Source organism: Oryzias latipes, chromosome 6 (assembly GCF_053564925.1).
Source record: "Oryzias latipes strain Hd-rR chromosome 6, Olatipes_Hd-rR_3.1".
NCBI lineage: Eukaryota > Metazoa > Chordata > Actinopteri > Beloniformes > Adrianichthyidae > Oryzias > Oryzias latipes.
In genome coordinates, this window is record NC_136242.1 from 32,435,085 (window position 1) to 32,461,047 (window position 25,963).

The 25,963-nt window shown below is 43.7% G+C and overlaps 1 protein-coding gene and 1 long non-coding RNA gene across 2 annotated transcripts; both read left to right on the forward strand.

The window, feature by feature from the left end:
- The first annotated feature begins 64 nt into the window (after window positions 1-64).
- On the forward strand, window positions 65-16,845 carry nup205 (nucleoporin 205). Its single transcript, XM_011476494.4, has 42 exons — window positions 65-214; window positions 2,084-2,226; window positions 2,405-2,576; window positions 2,788-2,932; window positions 3,049-3,208; window positions 3,310-3,538; window positions 3,634-3,798; window positions 3,869-4,044; window positions 4,134-4,250; window positions 4,370-4,507; window positions 4,624-4,774; window positions 6,048-6,253; window positions 6,331-6,513; window positions 7,198-7,248; window positions 7,494-7,703; window positions 7,773-8,010; window positions 8,087-8,276; window positions 8,360-8,480; window positions 9,069-9,150; window positions 9,284-9,448; window positions 9,545-9,669; window positions 9,749-9,863; window positions 9,927-10,076; window positions 10,169-10,243; window positions 10,351-10,508; window positions 10,596-10,676; window positions 10,782-10,973; window positions 12,215-12,416; window positions 12,494-12,592; window positions 12,685-12,830; window positions 12,904-13,095; window positions 13,172-13,293; window positions 13,377-13,509; window positions 13,629-13,755; window positions 13,838-13,911; window positions 14,422-14,550; window positions 14,639-14,765; window positions 14,864-15,036; window positions 15,123-15,252; window positions 15,358-15,486; window positions 16,274-16,350; window positions 16,431-16,845. Exons 1-42 carry the CDS (start codon window positions 187-189, stop codon window positions 16,581-16,583), a joined length of 5,979 nt encoding a protein of 1,992 aa, XP_011474796.1. The 5' UTR covers window positions 65-186; the 3' UTR covers window positions 16,584-16,845.
- Window positions 16,846-19,626: 2,781 nt separating this feature from the next.
- Window positions 19,627-24,926, forward strand: LOC111947549 (uncharacterized). Its single transcript, XR_002873430.2, has 2 exons — window positions 19,627-20,720; window positions 24,180-24,926. It is a non-coding gene; the product is annotated as an uncharacterized LOC111947549 (long non-coding RNA).
- The last annotated feature ends 1,037 nt before the right edge of the window (window positions 24,927-25,963 follow it).

Sequence of the window (25,963 nt, forward strand, 5' to 3'; positions counted from 1 at the left end):
CCTATTTTAAAATATTTAATGAATATTTTACAGGAAAAAAATGTGTTTGATTACATAAATTTTAAATGATGAGTGACATAATCAACAAATTAAAAATATATCTTCTGGATTAAACAATTTATCGTGTTAGATTTCAAACGGGCACATGCGCAGCATCTTACGTCCAGGTTTGATCCTGAGCTGATCATGGCGGGGCAGATGGCGGTAAATTTAGGTAAAGACTCTTTTTGAACCTTTGATTACAAATGTGTTTGTTTTAATTATTATTTAGGTGTAGGTTCGTGTAACCTTGTCCGGCGTTTCTGTTGTAGCGCGTTTTTACCCGTTTGAGTCATTCCAAGTATGGCACTGTTTGCTACTTTAGCCTAGCTTCGTTCATCATCATGTCAGGCCAAAGGAAGCTAGTTTGACTCAGGTTCTAGTCAAGTTAAGACAGATCGAGGCCATAAGACAGACTTGTGGCGACCGGGAATGTTCAGTTAATTAAAGTTATAAGAAAATGACAATAATTAAAGTCCATCAATTAAAAAATTCAGTCCAATATTGCGACTTAATTCAATTTGTATTCATGTGAAAATAAACGTCTCATGGATGGATTATATGCCAAAATATGCTGGCAAATTAGTTATGTTCATAATCTCTAAACTAATAAGTTTAAACTCTTGCTATGCATTGAAAAAGGTTTATCAGTTTTTCTGCTCATCAAAATATATAAATATTCAAGTGATCATTCATTATTAATTCTAAATATTAGATAAAGACTCTTGCATTATGGAAACTGAAAGATTCAGGGCAGATAGTTGATAAAATTAGTCATTTTCTCTTCAAACTAAAGCTTTGAGAAGCAAGTGGCTTTTTCTGAAGACCTATATGTTCTGTAAAAAGAAAAGTCTGAGACCGTGACATGTATGTAAGGTTTGTGTTAAAATGAGAGATTCAAGAATGAAATTAATCTGATTGGGCAGGAAGATGTTTGTTTTATTAAACTTGTTATGTTTTTTTAAATCCTACATTAGGGGTGTGTATCTTTTTCTCTGACATGATTTGATACGCTTCTCAATACATGGTCCAGCCCAATACTTTTACCCAAATGGATACAATCTAGATATATTTTACGCTTTTGGCGTTTAAAACCGTAAATTAAAATGTCTTTTAACAGAGAAACGGTTTTTCCCTAACTGGGAATTTTATTTTAAGGGAGAAAAAATCTAAATGTCTTTGATGTAGCAAGTTTAAACATTCTTTTATACTGTTTTTTTTTCTGTGTCTCATTTTAATTTGTTCAGGCATCATTTAAAGGGGAAAAAGGGTTTATCCTATGTTTAGTGCAAACACCTGGCATGCCTTGCTGGGGCCAGTTGGAATAAAGCCAAACTTTATCAGAGAAACAAAGTTTACCTGAAACGGATCATTTACTTCCTGATCGAATTGATCGACTTTTTACCATCTTAATCGTGTTCTTAGCTGTGGTTTTGTGATCCTCTGGGTTTTTTTTTTCATCCCTTTTTTTTTTTTTAACGAAGATTTACTGTCATGATCTCTGAAGGGAGCAGGTAAAAGGAAAAAGATGGATTTTCTGAGGTTGTCTCTGCTGGAGGTTTCCGCCTACTTTTCCCCTAAGAGCAGGCTTTCCTCTCCACGGTTGAAACCCTTTAAATAGTGTGTGTTGGCCACTCATTTAGGCTGCCATTAAAATTCTAACAGGACAAATAGACTTTTTTCAACATAATCAGGATTAAATTGGATGGAAATCAAATCAAACTGTATTTATTAAAAAGCGCTTCTCATACATTGCGGAACTCAAAGTGCTTTAAAATTTATGATTTGGAATTACTTTGATTTGTTTTGTCCTTTATTTTTTGACTAAATATCAAGACTTTTTTTTTTCTTCTGACCACCATATCAAGCAAATGAAGCCCAAACGTGGACATTATTCCTGCTCAATCTGGGTTGTTCCTGCATCTTAGTTTGTGGGGGTGACAGTTTAGGAGGGTGTTGATATGGAGAGAACTCAAACATCTCGTCAGTAGAGTGAAAAATAATTGTGAAAATATCTGTGTAAACGTCCTTTTGACCCCTTCAGGAGCCAGTCTGTGGGGGCCACTCAAAGAGCTCTGGGAGACTGTAGATGGAGCTATCCTGAGGAGACAGACGGAGAGTGTCCACCTGTTGGACCTGCAGCTGAAAAAGCACAAACCACACTTTCTCTCACTCTTCAGGAACCCGGTGAGATAACCTGCTAACATTTCTTTATCGTATGCCCTAAAAGCAGGTTGTTATTTTAAATAAGAACATGTTCTTAATAGCTTACTTGGTTAAATAAAGGTTATATTTAAATAAAAAAGCCCAGTGTGAGTTCTAAGACACCTTTTCGTTTTTTTTTTGTCTTTTCATTCTTTCTTAGCCAAAAAGTACAGACCAAAAAGAGAAGGTACGCAAAGCCAGCACAGAAGGCATCGCCATCCAGGGTCAGCAGGGGTCGCGGCTCCTTCCCGAGCAGCTTCTGACGGAGGCCTTCATCCTCAGCGATCTCTTTGACATTGGGGAGATGGCAGCCTTGGAGCTTCTCTTGACAGGTAGTTTGACTTTGAAAAAAAATAAAAGAAGAAGAAATTACCTGAGAGCAAACCTGTAAATACAAGCTTTGTGACATAGAAATTGGTTGTCTTGAGTATTCATTTTCATACTGGACCGTTTAGGACTCTTTATAATGGCATTCATAATCCGCCGCATGGGGCTTTGGAAGATGGAAAGCAGCTGCTGACGTTTGGATGTTTGTTTCCTCAGGTGAACAACAGCAGCCTCAGTTTCCAGGCCTGACTCGAGGTTTAGTCGCCGTACTTCTCTACTGGGATGGAAAGTTGTGTGTGGCCAACTCTCTGCGCACGCTCATCCAGTCACGCCACGGCAAAACGTTCACCCTGGATTTAAGGTGAGCATGAAAAAATGTTTCAATAAAAACAAAGAAGAGTTATAAAAAACCATTTTCTCTGAAGTGGTTAAACCCCATACAGTCTCTGATGAAATGCATCGTCTCTTCTCACCCAGCGGTGAGCTGGTGGCTTTGACCACACGCTTCACAGATGAGTTGATGAACCAGGGGCTGACCAAGCGCATCCTCGCCCTGGTGTCGGAGATAAGCGTGGCGAAGGAGTTTGAGCGGCTGCAGAAGGAGCGAGGTCTGGGTAATGAGAAGCACAGGAAGGAGGTGGGAACAAGTCATTGGAATCTCAAATGGATTTTCCTTCTTATTGCTCCTGTTCCTCTAGTTGCGACTGAGAAATGAATCTGATGCATGTCTTTCTCCAGGTCGGTGACCTCATCAAAGAGTGCCGGCAGGCTCTGGCAGACAGCCTGTTTGCTTGGACCTGCCAGTCCCCTTTGACCAAAGACGACACCCTGGCCCTCATCGGCCACCTGGAGACGGTTACGGCTCAGGCCGACGGGTCGCTGGACAGCGTGAACCTCGCTCTCGTGATGGCGCTTCTCTACTGTTTGGACGTTAGTTTTATAGAGCAAGGAACTGAAGACAGAGAAGGTGAAAGCAGTTTTGATTGCAGCTCAGATGCTTGAAATGAGACGGTGACAGTTTGTGTTGTACCTGCAGTGAAAAACGGTTTTTTGTTGCTTTAGATCTTCTCCAGGCGTTGCCGTTGCTCACGGAGAGGCAGTACGTGTCGGCAGTGCACAGCCGTCTGATGGACAACCAACCATGGAAGCTCCCTGGACTGCAGGCTGTCTGCAAGCTTGCCTGGGCCCTGACTCTGAGGGTCCTGTCTCAACTACCACAGGGCTCAGGTCAGACATCTTTTCCTTTGATCTGAGGGATAAAGATTGTTTTTTTTTAAATATGTGCGCCTCTTTGCAGCTTTAGTGGAATTCACAGAAGCAGATGAAGGCCTGGCTGACCAGGCTCTGCTGGGAGATGTCTTCCTGTTCATAAAGGAGGGCATGCTGGGATGTGACAACTTCACTCAGGAAGAGTTTTACATCCGCCGCCTTCATTCGCTCATCACAGACTTCCTGGCTTTGATGCCTATGAAGGTTAGAGAGATTAATTTTCCTCTTTATTTTTTATTTTGATGCTCATTTTCATTTTTTGTTTGTTCTTTTGTTGTCTTTTGTGGCTGCAGGTGAAGCAGCTGCGGAACCGCGCTGACGAGGACGCTCGTCTGGTGCACATCTCTCTGCAGATGGACAGTGAGCTTCCGTCATCTTTGAGGAAGGACTTGGACCACCTCATGCTTCTGGTGAGTCTTACCCTCAAACACGGGATTGCGTTTGTAAAGCAGCAGCAATAAAGCTACCGGTGGCAGAAGAAGAAAGTCCTGCAGACCTCACAAGGCCTCACCTGTCTGTAACCTTTCAGATTGGGGAATTTTACAGCAAAGATCAGTTTGGGCTGGAGCTGGGACTGGAGTTTTGGTGTCCGACGGAGTCGCTTCAGCACACCACGCTGCAGGGATCCTACCTGGGAATGGCTCTGCAAAGGCCCCCTCATAAACAGGTCAGAGTTCATTAACCATAAGTTCTTACTTCCTCCTGCCATAGTCGTTTTTTTATTGTTAAAAAACATTTTTTTGTTGTTGGTTTCTTTTACCTTTGTGTCCGTCTTTCTTCCAGGTGGTTTTGTCCAAATTTGTGCGTCAGATGGGAGATCTTCTGCCCTCCACCCTCTACATTTCTTACCTGCGAATGCTGAAAGGCCTCTCCAACGGTCCACAGTGCGCTCACTACTGCTTCAGTCTGCTTAAAACAAACGGAGCCACACACAGTAAGATCCACTGTTACTTTAAACTCACTTTTTTCATTTCAAGTCCCACTTTAAATGAGCATCTTATGATCTATTTTCAAAGCTTTCCTGGTGGTCTTTTGATTAGGATTATGCTGTGTTTAGCCAAAAAAAAAGTCATTTTCTAAGAGACATAGATTCTGAAGAGCGGCACAAGTTCATTAGAAAGTCTGCTCTGAGTTGCGGGTGGGACCATTGGTGCGTGGCAACCCCACCCCCATTCCCGTCGCCTTTGCTGAGAGCTCGAAGCAGGGAGCTTGTGGCATGCCTACGTAACAAACATGTCCTCCATCATCAGAAAAATGCTCAATATGTGGTATATTTGTGGTTTTTCTGCTGGTTGCACTCACTAACTGTACAGAGGGGAAAGTGTCTTACTCCTATTGTAAAAGGCTGCTCAAACAATCATTGAGCAGCCGATCAGAACGATTGTCGCTTTATGTGATCAACAAACAGTGAATAAAGTCCTCAGGACAGAGCAGCTGCTAAATGCTAACATACAACTAGAAGGAGCTGTATTTCCAGAAGAAAATGCAGGGTTGAACGCTGTATTGCTGAATGCAAAGAAAACGTAAAGGGTAATAATTGGCGGGGGGAAAAAAGGAAATAAAGAAATGATCAAAGTTGACCAAAAATGAAGGGAAAACGGCACAACAGAAAGATATTTTTGTGAAAAATCCCAGCGCCGGGTATCGAACCAGCAAGCTTCTGGATTCCCCGTGTGTTTCAATGCAGGCAAAAATTCTGGATTTTCCTGATTTGAAGGACCAAAAGTCTATAGCTGGAAAAAGCTGAAAGAGCTGAACATTTGAATAGTTAAATGGTTAAAATAGCTGAAAGATTGTAGAAGGAGATAACCGCCAAAAAATAGTAGAAGATACTAGAATAAAGAAAGACAAACAGGAAAACAATGGGTTGAAAACTTTATAGCATTCAACCAATCAATGTAACCAGTGCAATCCATTCAACTGAACATTAGCACTATTTATCTTTTATTGTGCCTCTCTTTCTATCAATCATTATTGTATTGTTCTTTAAGGTGTCTATGTGATGTCAACTCTTTCCTAAGCTACTGTCTGCAACTTGAAAAGAATTGCCCTACTGGGATAATTGAAGGTCTTTGAATTGAACGATTAGACTGTGAAAAAGTGGTTTTCTTGGTGGTTTTCTATGTTATTCTCGCAGAATTCCCAAATCTTTTATTGATGGGTTGTGACTTTTTCTTATTTTCATTTATTTTTGTATTCTTGTGCAGGTGACAACATCCAGGGAGTTTCGGGAAGCCCGGTCTCATGGGAACACTTTTTTCACTCCCTCATGCTCTACCACGAGAACCTGCGGCGAGACCTGCCTAACCCGGACGCGGCGCAGTACCGCCACCCGCCGCTCAGAGGCATCACCCAGCGAGAGCTGGAGGCGCTGACCTCCTTCCTGCAGCTGCTCACCACCATCATCACATGGGTATGGATGAGGCGGCCTGCAGCACGCGGAGGGCCACATCTGTCTTGGGGGGGTTTTAAAGTCCATCTTTCTCGCAGAGCGAAAATGCTCGGCTGGCGCTGTGCGAGCACCCGCAGTGGACCCCCGTGGTGGTGATGTTGGGTCTGCTGCAGTGCAGCGTTCCACCCATCCTGAAGGCGGAGCTCCTGCACTGCCTGGCGGCCTTCGGGAAGTCCCCAGAGATTGCTGCGTCGCTCTGGCCGTCGCTGGAGTACACGCAGGTGGAGTTGAAACGATGTCGATCGAGTGAACAAAAGAAAACGTCTCACTCCACTGAAATTGTGGAGCATTTTTCTGATGTAGAAAGAAAATTGAGCTTTAAATTGCATTTGCAAGTATTTCTTCATTCAAATTGTCGTGAATCAGGAGCAGACGATGAAATTCAGGTTTGTTAAATGCTGGGCGGACCACAAGCTCTCAGCAAGGGGAAGGGAAGGGGGCGGAGTTTCTCCATGCTAACAACCCAGATGTGAATTTCTAATGAAGGCCCGTCGTTCTGCAGAAACTGGCCTAGAAAACCACAGGTTTTGGCTAAAAACGGCTAATTGAAAGACCTCTAGAAACACTTTGAAATTGATCAAAGAGGATTGGATGAGGACTTTAAGGCATCTTCTGGGGTTTTTGTATATTATTATACTTTAGTTTATTTCTTTTCTGGTGCTATTGTCGATTTCAACATCAATTCTGTATTTTGTGACAGGACTCCTGGTATTTAAGGCGGGAAAAAAGGAATTTGGATCAGATTAACTCTTAAAAATACTTATCAGTAATTGACTGAGCAAAAACAAAGCAGCTTATAAGGTTTTGAATTGGATCAGAAAATGCTTTTCTGTCTTTTTTGAGGCTTTCATCGTCTGCTTTTTATTTTTTATTTGAACCTTGTAACTTGGTTGCTTGTGGCACAGATTCTGCAGACGGTTCGAGTCCCAGGACAGCGGCAAGCTGCAGGAATAGAGGCAAGTTTCTATCAGTTCTGGCACCTTATTCGTTCATTTAATTCATTCATTCATTCAAAACCACCAGATGAAGCATGTTAGATTCCTAAAGGGAGTAAATGTATTGTGAAACCTTCAGAACAGTGGAAGCTACAAGACCAGATGGACTCTAATGGAATATCTGAGGGTTTGGTTAAAAGGTGTGTTCTGCTGTGGAATAGACACAGTTTTCCTGAGGAAATGGATCTTCTCGTCTCGTCTCTCAGGTGGAGCTGAGTGAGATCGAGTCGAGCTCAGAGGAATACCCGCTGACGCGAGCCTTCTGTCACCTGATCAGCACCTTGGTGGAGAGCAGCATGCCCGTTAATCTGGGCGCCGGGCTGCGGGTGCCGGGCTTTCAGCCCTACCTGGACTTCCTACGCGAGTCTGTGTTCCTGCCCTTTACCACCAGGGCGTACCGGCGTCCGGCTGAGAAGGTAGAGTCCCGTTCACCGGCGTGATCTGCTGTTGTTTTTCTTGCTAAATGGCTGCTTGCGGTTTGTCAGTGGGAGGTGGCGGACGCCGTCCTGGAGGTTTTCCATAAGCTGCTGCGGGACTACGAGCCGCAGCCCTCGGACTTCATCCAAGAGATGGTGGAGCTTCAGGGCGAGCAGGTTCCGACGCACAAGCTCCCGGGCCACAACATCATGTTCCACCTGCTCAACGAGTCCCCCATGTTGGCGCTCTGTCTGAGCCTGCTGGAGGAAGGCGTACGCCAGCTGGACACTTACGCCCCCTTCCCCGGTGGGAGAGCGCTCCGCTGCCGTCACTGGAACGCATGGGGTTTGTCTGGGTCTGACCGCATGCCTCCTCTTCACAGGTAAAAAGCACTTGGAGTCGGCAGTGTTGCGCTGCCTGTGTCTTCTGGACTTGACTCTGCAGAAGGAGGTGGTGTTCATGGACCTCCTCAGGGAGAGCCAGGCCTCCCTGCTGGTTTCTCCTCTGGAGCAGCTCCTTCAGGGCGTCAGCTCTCAGACCCGACGAGCCGATCACATTGTCAACATTGCCAGGTTTTGATCCTACAGCCTTTTTTTTTCCTCAGAAATACACCCTCCTTGTTTTGGACAATAATCTATTTTTTTCTCCCCTGCAGGTATCTTTACCACAGCAGCTCAAACCCAGAAGCGGCTTTCCAGAGCGCCAAAATTCTGCGTCGCATCGCGAACTACCCCAACATCCAGATGAGACTGGTGGGAGATTTCACACACGACCAGGTGAGTTAAGGTCTAACCAGCTCAGATCTCTCTGCTCGACTTGTTTTTATCGGGTCTTATATATTTAAATATATAGTTTCTAGGAACATCAGTTGCACACAGTGCTTTTAAAGATCTTTAGCTGTTAGAATTAATTTTTTATTTTAATCAAAGGATTTTTATCAAGTAACCTGGGCTTTTTAGTCTCCTTTTGTGTAGTTTCAATGACTTTTTCTTCCATTCATGGACAATATTGCTCTTTTTGGAATTAATTCTGCAACATATGACTTTTCTGCCTCTAACGGATTTTCTGCAATTAAACAAAATTTGCTGAATTACAACGGTGAGGCTCTTCTGCAGCTTTTCACCTATAAACGTCTGCAAACTCCAAGCAAACAGCTTCAGCAATTCAGTCAACTTTTCCATCAAATCAATGCCAATTTCTTCCGCTAAAAGTTATGCAATCAAATGCAACTTTTCTAGTATTTACACTTTGCATAGACATAAATAGCACACAGTGTTCTTAAAGATTTTGTTTTCTGCTGTTAAAATATATTTTTGTTTATAAATCTGTTTATTTTAGTCAAAAGATTTGTTTTGTGTTTCCAGACAGTGAGTGAGAAGCTCATGGCTGGTTTTGTGGAGTGTCTGGACAATGAAGAAGCAGAAGAAGCGTTAGAAACAGAAGACGGTAAGTCAGTTCTTCCTTGTTCAATCGTACTGAGGCTCTAAAGTCATCAAACCTGCGACGGATCACTGAGATGATTAAATGTGAAGCTCCGTCTCTGTGTCCTCGTTTCAATCAAAACCCCGCCCATCTTCAGAATCGGATTCCCAAAAGAAGGTGTCGAGAATCCGCCACGAAACCCAGATCCACATCCTGAACCTGCTCATCACCTCTTTGGAGCTAAAGTCGCCCAACCTGGCTCTTTATCTTCTGGGCTATGAAGTCAAGAAGCCCGTGTCCTCCACCAACCTCCAGGACCCGGGTAAGGGTCGTGAAAGCTCTTTGGCACCGTAGGCGGTATCTGTGCTGCAGGTGGAGAGGACCTCAGTGGACTGAAGGCGGGGTTTGCTGTCCACAGGTGTGCTGGGATGTCCGCGAAGCTGCCTGCACGCCATCCTGAGCCTGCTGCAGAGAGGAACGGAGAAGAGGTCCGGGCCCGTCCTCACACAGCAGGCCCCACACCTGGCTGAGCTTTGCTACCAGGTGACCGAAGGCTTTGGAATATTAAAAAAAAAATAAATAAAGATAAAAAAGTAAAGATGAGCTCGTCCTCCTCCTGTAGGTGATCTACCAGCTGTGTGCCTGTCCAGACACATCCGGACCCACCATGCGCTATTTGAGGACCAGCCAGGACTTCCTGTTTTCTCATTTGCAGCACCTGCCCTTCATCCTGCCAGGTGAGTTCAAACAGAAAGGGATGCATAAAAGCACAAACACGTCTTAAGTGAGGATCTTTTCAGGGAATCAGATAGCCGCCCTCTCCCAGATGTCCTGGCTCATGAAAACCGCTGCCATTGAGCTGAGAGTGACCTCGCTGAACCGCCAGCGCTCGCACACGCAGCGCCTCGTCAGCCTGCTGCTTGATGACCAGCCGCACGCTCAGCATGCATGTATGGCGTTTAAGTTATTCTGCGTTTTCTGCTGGTTAGAGCTGAGAAACTGAAGGACAAATGTAATTCACACCATTTCTTTCCCCCTTTAGCTGAAGGAGAATCAGTCATGGAAGAAGAAACCAGATCCGTCAGCGGTTTCCTTCATTTCGACACAGTTTCTAAGGGTATGTGTCTGTTTTTTTTTTTAGACATGGCAGCACACGACGTCATGTTTTGACGTTCCATATCTTTTTAGCGATTTACCATTTTGTCTTTAACTTTGTTTGATCAGTGCGCAGAAAGTTGCTGAGCGTACTGGATGCCATCGACTTCAGTCAGGACATGCCGGAGCTGCTGCAGCTGGATTTCTTTGAGCGCGCTCAGATCGAGCAGGTGATCTCCAACTGCGAGCACATGAATGAACAGGGACACACCGTTTGCAACGTGAAGGTGAGTTTTTTCAGACTTGGTGCTCTCTTGGCCTCACGGACGTTCCTCTGATTCCTGCTCCACAAACGTGTCCAAATGTTCTGACAGCTGCTCCATAGAGTGCTGGTCGCTGAGGTGAACGCTCTGCAGGGAATGGCCGCGATTGGACAGAGGCCCTTGTTAATGGAAGTGAGTGATGATCCGCCTGTTTCTGAACTTCTTCCTTTTTTTGTTCTGCTCCCTGATGTTTCACCCTTAGACTTGAAACCCTTAAACATTTTTTTCATGTTTCAGGAGGTGAACTCCATCCTGCAGCAGGTGGTGGAGCGGAACCGCGTGCGGCGGAGTCTGAGCGCCAAGCGCCACGCTCTGCAGTCCTGGAGAAGTTTGGTGGAAACGCTGCTGAGCGCCTGCCCAGCTGATCTCCTTCCTGCAGACGAGAGACAGCTCATCATCAGAGACCTGCTGCTGGATCTGCATGATAAGGTTTGTGTTGATCTTTGATCTGTTTGCACTTTAAGAAGATTCAAGAAAACGCCACAAAAAATATAACAAGTATCCGAATACTCCAAAATTTGCGATCTGTTCGAGAAAACAAGTAATGGCAATGTAATTGTGGCTTTAGGTGCAGAATATAATGTTGGCATTAAGTACATATACTAAACAAACCGAATGAGTTGATGTCACAGGAAGTAAAAAACCTTCACAGTAAAGTTGGAGAATTGTTGGGGAGTTTTTTTTGTAGATGGAAAAACAAGAAACTTAAGTTAATTTTACTCAAATAAGTTCTTAAAAAACAGTTTGGTTTTAATTCTAGCTGACAATTGGAATAAAAAAATATAATAAAAGTTTAATTCATATGACTATAAAAATTAGTCATTTGCCTGTCTGCTACCAGAGCGGAGGAGGAGTATCGGAGTGCCTCTGTAAAATGTACAGTTTGGGGAGTTTTTTTGTTTTTTCCACTAAAGATGAAAGAAGTCAGTTAATAAAAGGTGTTTTTCTGTTTGAAATTCTGTGAGGGTTTCTATGAAGGTGTTGTGCCTTCTTGTCATGATCTGCTGGAACTGTTGTCAGCCCGACTTTAACGGAGGAAAACTGGAGAACATTTCCAAAACGACAGTAGCCACGGTTACGTTCACTGTATAATACTTTATTTACCAGACTCCTCCTGAGCGCCACGGCGTCTATGCGTGATGTAAAACCAGCGCAGTATTGACCCACGATCGGACTAAACGGTTAACATGCACCACGATCAGATCAACAATCAGCATAACCCACCTATCGCGATCGGAAAGAAATTTAAATCTGAATGAGTCTGATGGGGGCGGAGCATTCCGACCGACGTATTTACACGACGCATCTTTATTCTGATCAGGCGTCTATTCCGATACTTTTGTCCGTGGAAGCGCAGCTACTGATGTTTTATGTTTAGTTTACTGCTGAAGTTAACCAGGAAGTTGACAGAAAAACGTTTGAGTGTGAAGTTGCTGAACGTGACAAAAATCTGTTTGTTTTTTTCTGATCTCTCAATAAAGGTATGAATGCATATTATTACAATTGTCATAGATCCAGTAAAAAGACAAGCCTATAGCAACCATTCGAATATAATATATGAAATAGTCATTGGGATTTGATCTGTGAATTGTTGATCGCCACCTAAGTAACCATCCGCAGCCCTGTTACTTATTCAGATATTTAGAAATATGTCCATGTTCCTTTTATAGGTGTTGTCAGAGGATGCAGCGGGAGAGTTGATGCCCATCGTGGCGGGCGCTGTCTTCACTCTGACCGCCCACCTCAGCCAGTCTGTGCTGTCGGAGCAGCAGCAGGTGGCGGGACTCGAAGCGTCTTCGGGCTTTGCTTCCATCGCCAACTCAGCCCTGCACCTGATCCTCCGCAAGCTGCTGAATTTCATCCTCTGCACCGGTTAGTGGTCGACCTGAACGGTTGAGTAAATCCTCCTTCGCCCCCACAAACGTTGAAGTGTCCTTTGTGCCGTTAAGGAGGCGGATACCAGCGCCTGCGAGCTCACCTGTACGGCTCTTTGCTGTACTACCTGCAAATCGCTCAGAAACCCGAGGAGCCAGACACGTTGCAGTCAGGTACGACACAGGAGAAAGAATAGCTCAAACCGAGGAAGACTTTCCATCAGTTTTTGTCTGGTTTTGATAAATGCTGAACGTTTTTGGAGCAGGAAAAGCCATGTGGGAGCGTCTGACGGCTCCCGAGGACGGATTCTCCAAACTGCAGAGGGAGAACCTCGCCATCATCGAAAGCTACGGCAAAGCTCTCATGGAGATCGTGTGTAGGGACGTGTGTGACGGCCATGAAATCAGCAGGGTGAGCCTCGAATCCCTTCCTTCACTTTGTCCTGAGGACAAAACGTCTGAGAGTTCTGCTCTCCGGGCCTCAGATGCTGGCTCTGGCAGTGCTGGACCGGATCCTGTCCATAGACCGTCAGAACCAGTGGCTGGTGTACGTGTGCAACAGCGGTTACCTGCGCTCATTGGTGGAGAGTCTGAGGCAGGATGATGTCGCCCTGCAGGGCCTTCTCACCCCTCAGCCCCCCGTCCTGAAACCTCTGTACCTGTACGAGAGCAAGATGGTGAGGCTGGCTTTGAAGGTTGCCGCGTACCTGGAAGGTTTTCTTGTGTTAAGTCACAGACGTCTGTCCATGTCAGGCTCTGCTGACCCGCGTGGCGAAGACCTCCCAGGGCGCCGTGGAGCTGCTGCGCTGTGGCCTGATGGCTCTGCTGATGGAGTGTCAGGTGTTTGACATGGTCCCTGACAGCGACGCACACAGGTAAAGGAATCAAAGCTTGAGTTGGAGCTTTCCTCAGAGACATTCTGAAGTTTGTACGTCTTGTTTTATGTATTTTTTTTCAGACTGATGAGAGACCCATCGGGCTTCATCCCTTCCCCTATGGACCGCTACCGCCAGATTCTACTACCAACCCTCAGACTCCTTCAGGTCATTCTGACCTCTGTGTCCATCAACCACCAGCAGGGGGCAGCACAGGTAAGCACAACAGTCCTGGAGACTCCTAAGTTTATAGAGACTGGAAGAAGAGAAAAAATGAAATGACTGCTTTTCTGTTGTAGTAAATGCATGGAGATGGATAATTGTCTTCTCTGTAGGTTCTCCAGTGGCTCATCGTCCACGCAGACACTGTTCAGTCTCTGCTGCGCTGCCAGGAGCTCAGTCTGGGAGCTTTGCAGGAGCTGTCCTTGCTCACCGGCATCATCAGTAAAACCGCGCTGCCTGGTATTGGACAATGGCCCTGCCCTGGTGTTACCCTCCAGCTCTGCACGGCCCGCCCTGACTGTGAATGTTTGTGTTCCTTAAGGCGTACTCGAGATGGGCGGAGAGGTCAACGGCGCCGCTCTCCTGGAGTTCCAAGGTCACATTACCAGATTTCAGGTGTGGGGATTCTTTCATTTTTTATTTTTTTATTTTTCCCCAAACCATCCAAGTGAGATCTAGACCAGCGGTCTCCAACCGTTTTCAGCCTGCAGCTCGGTGTAACGTCAAGAAAATATTTTCATGGACCGGCCTGTTCAGCTTCCAGTTTCCCTTAACTTTTGAGGGGAAAGTTTATCTCCAGGTATTCTCTAAAAATAATCATAAACGTGGATCTACAGTTTGAAGAACTTTATTAGCAGCGTCCTGCTAACATTAAACAGCCGGTTGCTGAATATTCTGCATTATTATTATGGTCTGTGGGAACAACTGTCACAAAAAATTCATACTTGGAGTAAACATTTTGTTGGTTGAATGCAGCTTTATTTTTTTTTTTAAATCAAAGGCGAGGGAAACGGAACAATGTAGGCGGTGTTGTTTTTGTCTGCGGGCCGGTACCGGTCCGCGGGACGGGGGTTTGGGAGCAGCGGGCTAGCAGACGCAGCACTCATCTGATCTGTTCTTCTGCAGCGTCTGTGTCTGTCTCTGCTCAGCCGACTGGCTGGAAGTGAGAGGGAGAGGCTGTTGAAGCAGGCGGAGATCGAAGCGCCCGCTGAGTCAGCAGAACGCAGGGAGGAGATGGAGGTGGCCATGCTGCAGGTGGGACGCTCCTGTTCAGTCCATCAGCGTCTGACCTCCAGGTTTTTTTCCCCTCTGCGTGACCTGACTGGTGATTTCCCGCCCTAAGGTGTGCGCCAACATAATGGAGTACTGCCAGACCCTCCTGGTGCAGAGCTCGGCCCAGGCTCAGTTCAGCATCTGCCTCTTCAGCCCCTCAGGCGGCGAGCCGCCTGGCAGGGACGGAGGGCGCTCCGGTCGGTCTCACTCCATCATTTATATAAACAGATTCAGCTGAAGGCAGCCATGCTCAACACTCCACACTTCCTGACCCCGTCGGCGCTTCGTGTTTCAGATCTGTCCTCCTCTCTGCCGCCGATGGTGTACTCCCGAGCCCCCAGCCTGGGGCTGGTCCTGTACCTGCTGAAGACCGCGGCTGGAGACTTCTTCCAGTTCCACCAAAGTCACAGGCAGAGTCTGGGGAAGCTGCAGGGCCTGGACCAGCTGCCCCCCGAGGAGCTCAAGGAGGTGATGACCGCTCGGTCGAGTCTGAAGCATCGCAGGTCAGGCGCCGTCTGCGGTTGATAGTCTAACCGTGTTCCCCTCCCGTGCAGCTGTGTCAGGGCTTGGTGTCGGGCCCTGGAGGGGTAGAGAAGATCTCATCAGTCCAAAGGAGCTTGCTGGCCAAGAGACGACTGGTGCAGCTGATCAACAACCGAGCCAAGCTGCTGGCCTTGTGCTCATGTATCCTACGGTTCCTCTTTGAGAGTCACTGACATCATCCTTCTGCAGATGAACATCAGTTTATGTTTGGATTTCACTGTGAAAAGCCTTGACCTGCTTCTTCAGATGTCATTGAAACCTGCTTGTTTGTGCTGTGGCGACACCTAGAGTATTATTTGTTGCACTACACCCCGTCTGATCCGAAAGACTCCATGCTGACCGGAGCGGGATCATTCAGAACCCGCCTCGCAGACGGTGAGAATTTCCTTCTGGCCCGCCAGCCGACCAGATTGTTTTCACAACTCGTCTTTCTTGCTGTGAAAATGTCACCAAAACACACATGTCGGGGACATCCAGAGGAAGTTTGAATATTATTATGGGATGTCCACAGGACCATTTTCAAGTTTTCCCAAAATATGTGAAAAGAAACCACCAGGTTAATTCTAGAACCACAACTGGAGTTTTGTTGACCTTTGAACTCGAGAAGAGGCCACCATCTTGAATAAAAAAAATTACCTTCTACAAATTTAAACTTCTAAAGACATCAACCTATCGCCCTTCCAACTCCTCCGGCATTGTTGGGAATAAAAGTTGGGTTAAAGTTTGTAGACTTTGGACGGTGTTAGCGTGGCAAAGCTCACAAAAGTGGCGTTCTGCTGTTGCTCGCACATTTGATCCTGAATTATTGTTTGAATTTTAAAACATGAATGGTTGACTCAAGCTGAATGAAACGATATAAACATTTTAGGAATGTGGGCGTGGTTAACATAAACCTGTGTTGCCAAGGAAATCCAAAAATCTACTTTTGTCAATTCTTCTAAAAATGACACAGACCTCTCCGTCATCACTAGGGGACCAGAAACTGGAATGGTTGCTATGGAGATAAAACCAACAGAAAGCTGCCATTTTGAAAAAAGGGTTGTTGGTTTTTGTTGGGAGGCCACTTTCATTCAGATTTAGGTCACGTTCAGAGATGAGAGCAAAGGGAGTGATTGTTCAAGTCAAGCCGCCATCTTTGTTCTTTGTTCTTTGTTTTTCCCAGAATCCTTTGGTGCATTGCAGGCTGGCGGCGGCCGTGGGCTGGGCTTGTCCAAAGTCAGCCAGCAGGACTTGGATCAGGTAAGGCCTCAGCTGCACTTTGGCGCCTTGGCGCTCCAGCTTGATGCTGACGCTGTGCTGTGCTGTGCTGGTGCGTGCAGCTGAAAGGCGACATGGCGGCGGGCTTCGGCGAAGCTCTGCAGAGGAAGCTGCTGGAGGTGGAGAGCTCGTACAGCCAGGTCCGCTCCCGCTACACCTTCATCCAGGCTCTGGTTCGCAGGATTCGAGGTTTGCTGCGACAGCCCAAAAGTTGAAACGGACGACTGCGACGAGGATCCAGAACTTTCTATTTCTGAACAAACTCATTTGTTAACCGACAGAAAACGGACTCTGAAGTTTAGTTTCCATCACGGATTTGTATTAACTGGATTGTAGAGATTTGATCTGGTTTGTCTTCAACTCCACCGGTGCAGAGATAAATGCTTACCTGTTTGAGATTGATTTTACACGTCAAGAGAAATTTGATACCATTGTTTATGCCTTTTCCTTTTGTGTAAAATAAATGATTTCCTAAAACTGTCTTGTTTCAAAGGTTTCCCATAAACCTCAGTGTAAACAGTAGAGGCTCTGGAGCCACATGCTGCTGTTATCCAGGATGGATCTTTGGTTTTAAAGAAAAAACGTTAGAGATTTAAATAAGTAATGGGTTCGTAGGTTCAGTTCATTCGTGTTATACCATGATGGAGGTAAACTATTCATTCTGATTGGCTGCTTGGTGTCGATTAAAAAGTGATAATGTACAAAAGGAAGTTCCGGTCACATAGCCCTAATGTTCACTGCGCTGGCTTCTTTAACCCTTCTGCTCTCCTATGACACCCCCCCCCCCCCCACTTCCATTGACGTGTTCTCCCTACCATGACAAAGGTGGATAAAGGTGAAGAGGATTTCATGTAATCCATGGACACCAGTGAAGATCACAAATCATTGTCAATAAAGGTTCAGCGCACTGTCTAGTGCAGGGGTCTCAAACTCAGTTTACCTATGTGAGAAAAACCGATCTCACATAGGTAAGACGTGGCAAATGGAAGGAGTGTGGCCAGAGCTCTTTTACCAAGCAGTGGGAAATCTTTCTCCACTCCAATCCAAAATGCAGCTAGTGTCTTAGACTTAAACTCCAGCCTCATTGTTGAATCAGAGGTGACATCAATGAACTGTTCATTCTCTGTAGTTCTGAATTCAGCAGGTGGTGTTGCACTGAAAGGGTCTCAGATCCAGTCATATTGTGTAGGATCCTGCACTGGGAAGTACCTCTGGAAATGCTTTTGGAGGGCAGAGATGTGAGCTTTCATGCATGGGATCACTGTGCAGCTTGTTGACCTCAATGAATGACATCAGGTTCTCAAACGAGTCTATATCTCCCTCTGTAACTCGCTGCTCCCACATCTCAAGCTTTCTTGTGAATGATGTGATTTTATCTGCCAGATGTGGAGGGTGTGTGTTACTGCCCTGCATCTGCAGATTTAGCTCATTGAGTTTTTGAAACATGTCACTGAGGTACGCAAGTTTCATGAGGAACTTGTTGTTAAACTTGTGGGCAAGTTCATTTTTCTCCTCCTCCAAAAAGATGCAGATCTCATCCCGCAGTTCAAAGACCCTGGATAAAACCTTCCCACAGTCCTCCCATTTCAGATCGGCCTCTCTCAAGTAAGTGTCAATTATTGTCAATCTAACAGCAGCACCAGAGTTACACCTACTTAATTGAATAAATTTGCATTAAAGTAAAATAACTGTCTGATAACTATGTGTTATTTTAAAGTTGACTGAACTCCAAAAATGATTTGTCTTATCTGACGCAAATAATTAAGTTAGATCAAAGTTAAAAAGTTTATCTTTCCAACATCCATATGTGGTCTTATCATCCTCTCATGGTGGAAAAAGTATTATCTGAGCTTCTTCATCCACTAAATCAGTGTTTTTCAACCTTTTTTGAGCCACGGCACACTTTAACCTCGACAAAAATCCCGCGGCACACCAGCATCCCCCCCAAAAAAAAAAAAAGCAGAAACTCATAGTCTGTTTTGATCTACAGCCCCCCCCCCCCCCCCCCCCCGGCAATCTGACGTGCATTTTTGTGATAATTGTGGCAGAAAAAGCAGGAAGTTGCAGATGTTTTTCTAAAAGATGTAATAAAAGTTAAGTTACATACAAGCTGTATGTTCGTTGTGTTTTCAAGACGCTGTCCCTTTAAGCCAATGCATCATGGGAGATGTAGTGTAAAAACTGCGAGAAAACGGCAGAAAGACTCGCGTCTCTGAGCTTCATGGTTTTGTTCACTTGTTCCACGGTCTGATACCGGATTCTGTGGAAAGTTACACCGCTAAAGACGAGCTTTAGCCGGTGTTTTTGTCGGAACTGACTGAGTTATGAGCTAAATTGGAACAAGGAAGTGGAGACTTTAACCACTTCTGATTGGTCAGACTGATGACATGTGATTAAGCCTTCAAGAATGATTGGTGGAGTCGTGGAGACAGTAAAAGCTGCGGGACTTTTCCTTACACAGTTATAGCTGCAGCTATTTCGCGTTACCGTCATTCTTATCAAAATGTCTTTAATAGAATCAAATAAACACAAAGAAAAAAGTATTTTATGATCGTTTATATTCCTAACTACTCAGTGTTTTATCAGGACCTGTTTGGATGAACAAAGAGCTGATTTCCTGGAGATGGTAATTGCTTTTAGATCAGTTAATGAGGGCAATTTTCCACGGCACACTTGACCATCTCCCACGGCACACTAGTGTGCCGCGGCACACTGGTTGAAAAACACTGCACTAAATCATCTTCAAATGGACACGCCATGCTGCTTCACCTCTCTGAAACAAACTAACCTTCAACTAAACCTGCTCCAGACCAGGTTATGTTCAAAGCATGAGTTGCTATGGCAACCTGACCTACCCTGAAACATACCTCCTTTTTTGGAACCGACAGCTGAGGTTATCCACTTCCTTAGCCTCAAACTTACCGTGGGAGCTAGCATAACCTGCTTTCTGGAATAAGGCCCTGCTCTGTTTCCAGGTGGGCTGGAGGTCCCAATAGTTTGTTTTTTTATTAATTCTGTCTTTTTACACTATTTATAACCTCTTTTCATTTTGGAACCGTGCCTCCACTTGGTTTGAGCTCCCATTTTATTAGAGTGCCTTAACCGCTCATGTTGCCACAAATAGATCATTTGTTTATAAATGTATTGCTGTTTTTTTGGAAGATTTCTACTGTTGCTGTTGCACAAAATTAGGAAAATAATAAATGTTTTAGGAGTAATCCTAGTGATGAGTTTTATGATTTAGTTTTTAATGTTTTCGGAGTCACGTGATGAGGTGCCAGGAGGTGGCTGCATAGTAGATGAGCTCCGTACCCCGTCTTAATTTTTACACGTCAAATTACGAAACTCTTCCCGTCTGCATGATTTAAACGCAGCTAAACTTGTTAAGATACAAGATTTTTTTCCTCTCCCAGCCGAAACATCGCCATGAGTCAGAAAAAACGAAGTATACAAACGCGCCTCCCGACTGTTTCTACTGGCGAAGCTAGCTCTGCTAATCAACATGAAGGCCAGAGGACCGAAATAAGCGACCTGCTTGCAGAAATTACTAAAGTGGGAGCTACACTGAACGTGGTGGCAAGTGATGTTTCGCTTATTAAGTCTGACACGACAGAGTTAAAGAACGCCGTAAGTGCAATCCAACTACGGCTAACTGGAGCCGAGAACCGCATTTCGGACATGGAGGACCAAGTTGCTAATGTGGCTAAAGACAAGAAGCTGCTAGCTAAGAAGCTTGATCTACTTTGGGCTCGTGCGGATGATCAAGAAAACAGACATCGGCAGAAGAATATAAGATTGGTGGGACTGAAAGAAGGAATGGAAGGAAACGGCGCTCTATGTGATTACATTAGGAAGTTAATCTCCGACGGCCTCGGGCTGGATGGAGTGGAATACGAGATTGAAAGCTGCTACAGAAGCCCGGGACCGCGTCCAGGACCTAACCAACCTCCACGCATCATACTGGTGAGATTTCTGCGATTTACAGCCCGGCAGAAAGTCCTCATGGCTGCCAAGAAGAAAAGAGGCATATTGTGGGAAAACTGTAAGCTGTCATTTTTTGAAGACCTGACCAAGGAGCGTGTGGCTCAGCGGAAGCAGTTTTCCCCAGTGATGAAGCTGTTGTGGCAACGCCAGGTGAAACACACACTGGCACATCCAGCAACCCTCAGATTTACATGGAAGCAGGAACGCATGAGCTTCACAGATGCGAAGGAAGCTGAAAACTTTGTTAAAGAAAACATGGCCGTGGAGACGGAGTAATGCAAGAAGAGGGGAGAGAGGAAGATTTTCACACATGACGGGGAGGGGGGGCATCGAGGCGTGGCTACATCCAGAAGACAGGTGGAGGACAGGTAGAGTCTTCAGAACCCACACGGACCAAAATAAAGTCTACACTTGGTTGGAGAGTTACTACACTGCCATGTTCTGTTTTAGTGCAGTGTTTAAGTTTTCGTTTTTATATTTTTGTTAATTATGGGAAATTTTCAAACAGTGAGGAAGTTGTTTATGTTGCATGTGTATTTGTTCTAAAATGTCATTGGATTCTAGGTCACGTTAAACGAGAAGCTGATTCTGAAATTCTATAACAATGGGTAATATGGATATAAACCTGGTGTCTTGGAATATAAATGGCTGCAGCACACCGATTAAAAGGAAAAAAGTTCTCAGTTACCTCAAATCTCATGGTACTGATGTTGCATTTATCCAAGAAACGCATTTTGGAAAAGATAAGGAAGCCTTAAAAATGAGAAGAGACTGGGTTGGCAAAGTGTTTCACAACTCCGTGTCGAGTAAAAGCCGTGGTGTGATGACACTTATCAACAAAAAACTTAACTTTGTATTTCTAAAGCAGCTTCAGGATGATGATGGACGACTGCTATGCATTCAGGCCCTTATTAATGGAATTAAGGTTGTCTTGGTGAATGTATATGCCCCAAATGGGGATGAACCTGACTTTATTTACAAGATTAGTAAGATGCTGAGTAATTTAGAAGGACATATATTGATAGGTGGGGACTTTAACCAGGTGCCTGATGATTTTCTAGATAAAAGTACTAACAATGTTAAGTTCAACACCAGAAAAGGGTTAGCATTAAATTCCCTTAAGGAGGAAATTGGGTTGGTAGATATCTGGAGACTTGTGCACCCCTCGGAAAGGGAATATACATTCTACTCACATTCCCACAAATCTTATTCCCGAATTGATTATTTTCTTATCTCAAACTCTAGCACTGAACTAGTTACTAATTGTGAAATAGGTGTTATTGCTCTCACTGATCATGCACCAGTGGAACTACACATTCAATTTCAAATGGGTAAAATTAAGCGTGGTAGATGGAGACTAAACTTGGGTATCCTGCGTGATGAACAGTTTGTAGCATCATTAAAAGAGGAAATCAAATGTTTTTTAGATATAAATATTGGGTCAACCGACAGACTGGCCACGGTATGGGATGCTCTCAAGGCATTCATGAGAGGAAAATGTCTGGGCTATAGCTCTAAAAAAGCAAGAGAGAGCAGGGAGAAAATAAAAATACTGGAAAATCAAATAAAGGAATGGGAAAAACAGCTAGCACAAAACTATAATGAAAGTACATTTAAAGAAATTTGTAAACTGAAATTTAACCTCCATGAAACATATAACAAAAAGGCGGAATATGCACTTTTTCGGCTTAGAACAAACTTCTATGAGAAGGGTGAAAAGACGGGAAAGCTACTTGCTAGACAACTCAAACAGCTGGACAATCAAAACGTCATCACAGCAATAAAAAAGAATGATAGACTGGTGACATCATCTGGTGAAATTAACACCGTCTTTGAACAGTTCTACCAAAAACTGTATACATAGTTTTTAATGTTTTCTAAGACCTAAAAATGATATTCACAATAGCAGGTTTTTTCTGATCTGTTTCACAAAGACACACACCAAGAAATGAACTTTTTGCTAAAAATGATGCAGGCGTCCAGCTCTAACAAAATGTCAAAAGAGCAAAGAAGACGGAATGATTTGATTGGTTCTTTCTAATTATTAATATTTCCAGGCTTTGTTTGTTTTGTTCTGCAGCATGTTCATATTTGTATAATTTTGACTGAATATATCTTTATGGAGAGCAAAATATTATACATTGTTTAAGGTTTAACTTGATTTATTTTGGATTAATATGCATGACTGTATTTATTCTTATTTATGTTCAAAAAGTTCAGTTTTAAAGGTTAAAGAGGTTTCAAAGTTTAGCTCTTGTGTGTTTAGTTAGTTAGTTAGTTTCTTTTTCCACAATGTGTCAAAAACAACAAACCCCCTCACAATACAGAATGTGGAAAAATTGGACACCCCCGAAGCAGCTGCTTATTATTAGGGGTCCAGGATTTTAGACAAGCATAAAAGTAACAGAAGATGAGTGGCGGAAGGAAAAGAAAAGAAAAAAAAGGAAAAGAATTACATAAATAAAATACACAATAGTATGAATTTAATGAATGTTGATCTTGTTCAACCCGGAACCTAAAGCGCGTTTTGGATTTAGGCCCCTGTGCAACTGAGTTTGAACCCCCTGTAATAAAAGTTTACAAAATTCATGCATTTTTTTTGTGTAAAATGGGCAAATACAGATAGGGAACACAAGAATAGATTCAGAATTCAGAATAGATTTTTCCGATTCTTTTAATGGTTTCTAAATGTTTTAATGGTCTTGGGCCTTCTTATTTAAATTCTATTCTTTTAAACTATGAGCCCTCAGAGACCCTGAGGTCCTCCGGTGCTGGACTTCTTGTAACAAACCTTCAACTGCTGCATAATTCAGCAACACGTGTATTGAGGAGGACCAGGGGGCGGGAACACATTACACCCATTTTAAAATAGTTGCATTGGCTCCCTGTGCGTTTCAGGGTTGATTTTAAAGTTCTTTTATGGGTTTATAAATGTTTTTATGGTCTCGGGCCTTCATATTTATCTGACATGATTATAAAGTATGAGCCCTCGCGGACCCTGAGGTCTTCTGATACAGGCCTTTTGGTCATCCCAAAAGTTAAAACAAAAACATACGGCGAGGCCTCATTCCGTTTTTACGGACCTCGCCTGTGGAACAGCCTCCCAGAGAGCCTCAGGGCTGCAGAGACAGTTCATGTTTTTAAAGGAAGGCTTAAGACCTTTTAATTTAGCTTTTAGTTGAATTTTAGGAATTTACTTGATATTTTAATTATTTATTTTCTCTTTTTAATAGTTTTTTATGTGTATGTATATACATGTATTTATTTATTTGTATTTATTTTAAAAATTTTTAGTCACTTACCATTTCATAAGTCTATTAAGGTTTATGTAATTATTTGTTTCTTGTTCATGTTTTAAATATATTTTAATCTTAATTTTATTCCTTTTCCATTTTATTTGTAACTCCAGTGTTTTCCTCTGAAGGATCCTCCACATCGGTGACTGACCCTTCTCAGTGAACGGGGTCGCTGCAATGGGTCTGACTCTTTTGATCGGATCTGGGGGGTTCTGTGGTAGTGTACTCTCTGAACTCGGGTGGGGGGTCACTGATGTGGACATGTCCCCAAAACATCGTTTCCCCACTTCAGGAGGAAGCCAGGTCTCTACATTCCATCATTTTAGCACTTTTCTATCATGATGTGCGTACGTGTGTCTGTGTGTGTGTGTTTGGGGGGGGGGGGGGGGGGGGGGGGGGGGTTGGCACTGTTTATCTTGTCATCTTGTTTTTAAATTTTATTGTATTTTATGAACAGCACTTTGAGTGACATGTGTTGTTGTAAAAGTGCATTATAAATAAAGTTGATTTGATTTGATTTGTTGTTTTAAGGTGAGGACCAAAACTTATGGGGAGGCTTTGTTCCACCATCACGGTCCTCGCCTGTGGAACCGCCTGCTGGAGAACCTCGGGGCCGCAGAGACTGTAGAGGTTTTTAAGAAGAGGCTCAAGACCCACTTTTGCAATCTGGCTTTTAGTTGATCTTATCTGCTTTTTTTATTCTGTTAGTTTTAGTATATATTATTTTATGTATTTATCATTGTATGCATTTAGTCTTATTCTCAATTTGATGTTCTTATATTCATCTTATGTCTTTAATTTTAGTGGGTTTTTTTGTGGGGATCTTTTGTCAGGGTTTGCTGGTTTGGTTGGTGGTTTTTGCCGCAGTTGTTGCCCTTGCTGGGGCGGCTGGAGTTTAACACTGCAGCCTTAAGGCTGTGAACTGGACCCCTTTGCCATCCCAGTGTGTGAGTGTGTGTGTGTGTGTGGGTGGGGGGTGGGGGGGGGGCACTGCGGCAATGCTTCTATGGCTGAGCTGCTCCTGGTATGAGGAGATTCCTACATCACAGCAGAGCCAAGCGTGGAGTTTCTTTTAGCAGTTACTTTTATCTGAATTCATTGTGTGTGGGGGTCAAGGGTCGTATGTTTTAATGGAGGGGAGTGGGGAAGGTGAGGGGTGTTTTTTTATTTTTATTGTAATATTGTGTTGTTTTTTTTAATGTTAAAGCACTACAAGTTGTGCAGTGTATGAGAAGCGCTTTAAAAAAAAAATAAAATAAAGTTTGATTTATTTGAAAAGGATGTCGTCAAATTTGTATGTGTGCTGGAGGGGGGGTTTACTCGCCTGGGGAGTAAGTTAGTGAAAAACCGCCACTGGACTAATGACTTTAACTGAAATATGTTCTACTGGTAACTGTGTTCTGTTCCAACCCAACAGTCAGCAGCCGTTTTGAGGACGGTTGACGTGAATTGTTGAGTCTGATGTTTAGAATTAATGGAATTCTACCGATTTGAAGTACTTTTACATTTTGGATTGTTTTTTTTTGGTTTCTTAGATTTTAATTTGTGACTTTGACATGACCAGAATTGTTATGGGGTTCTAAAATAAAGTGGGCTGTGATCAATGTGCGGTTTCAAAACAGTGTTACTGCTACTTATGAAAATCTTCTAAACCCAAATGACCCCAAATGTGAAGACGACCGCAAACGACCAAATACAGCCGTTCATCTGATAGCCAACAACAGAAAAGCTTTTAGAGACTACAGACCAATCATTGCTTTTGCAGTTTCAGTGAAATTCCTAAGTTGAGTTTTGGATCAGGTGGGGGGAACTGAAGCTCTCAGAGAAAACCCACACAAGCACGAGAATGTGAGGTAACAAATGACCAACACATCAGCGTGCCGCCCGTTTTTTTAGTTTCTGACCAAATGTTCACTAACTACAGACCGGTTTCTTTGCTTTGACAATTCACAACATATAAATAAAACCTAAAATTCATTTTTTAAATGGGTTGAAATAAAATAAAAATACAGTATAAAGATAAAATATATATACCTCCACAGAAGAAACAAAAACTGTTTCAGGAACGAGAAAGTGACATCAAACAACTTTGTGTAAGAACAACACAAAAAAGTCTGTGCATTTCTGTCTGTGGGATGAGTAAAAATGTTACACAACTAAAAAAAACAAACTGAACATTTTGAAAATGCTAATTTAGCACTTTTCTGACTGACGTAGGTCAAAGTGCTTCACATAAAAAACAATTTCCAATTTTAAAAGCAAAATAAAAAACTGAAAAGTTATAAAACACACACAAAGAGATAAAACAAAAAAGT

Bases quoted from the DNA above. Each gene is read 5' to 3' on its own strand.
- nup205 (XM_011476494.4), top strand. From the start codon at position 187: ATGGCGGGGCAGATGGCGGTAAATTTAG. The intron at 12,831-12,903 runs GTGAGCCTCGAA...TCCGGGCCTCAG, and splicing joins ACGGCCATGAAATCAGCAGG to ATGCTGGCTCTGGCAGTGCT. The intron at 13,912-14,421 runs GTGTGGGGATTC...GTTCTTCTGCAG, and splicing joins GTCACATTACCAGATTTCAG to CGTCTGTGTCTGTCTCTGCT.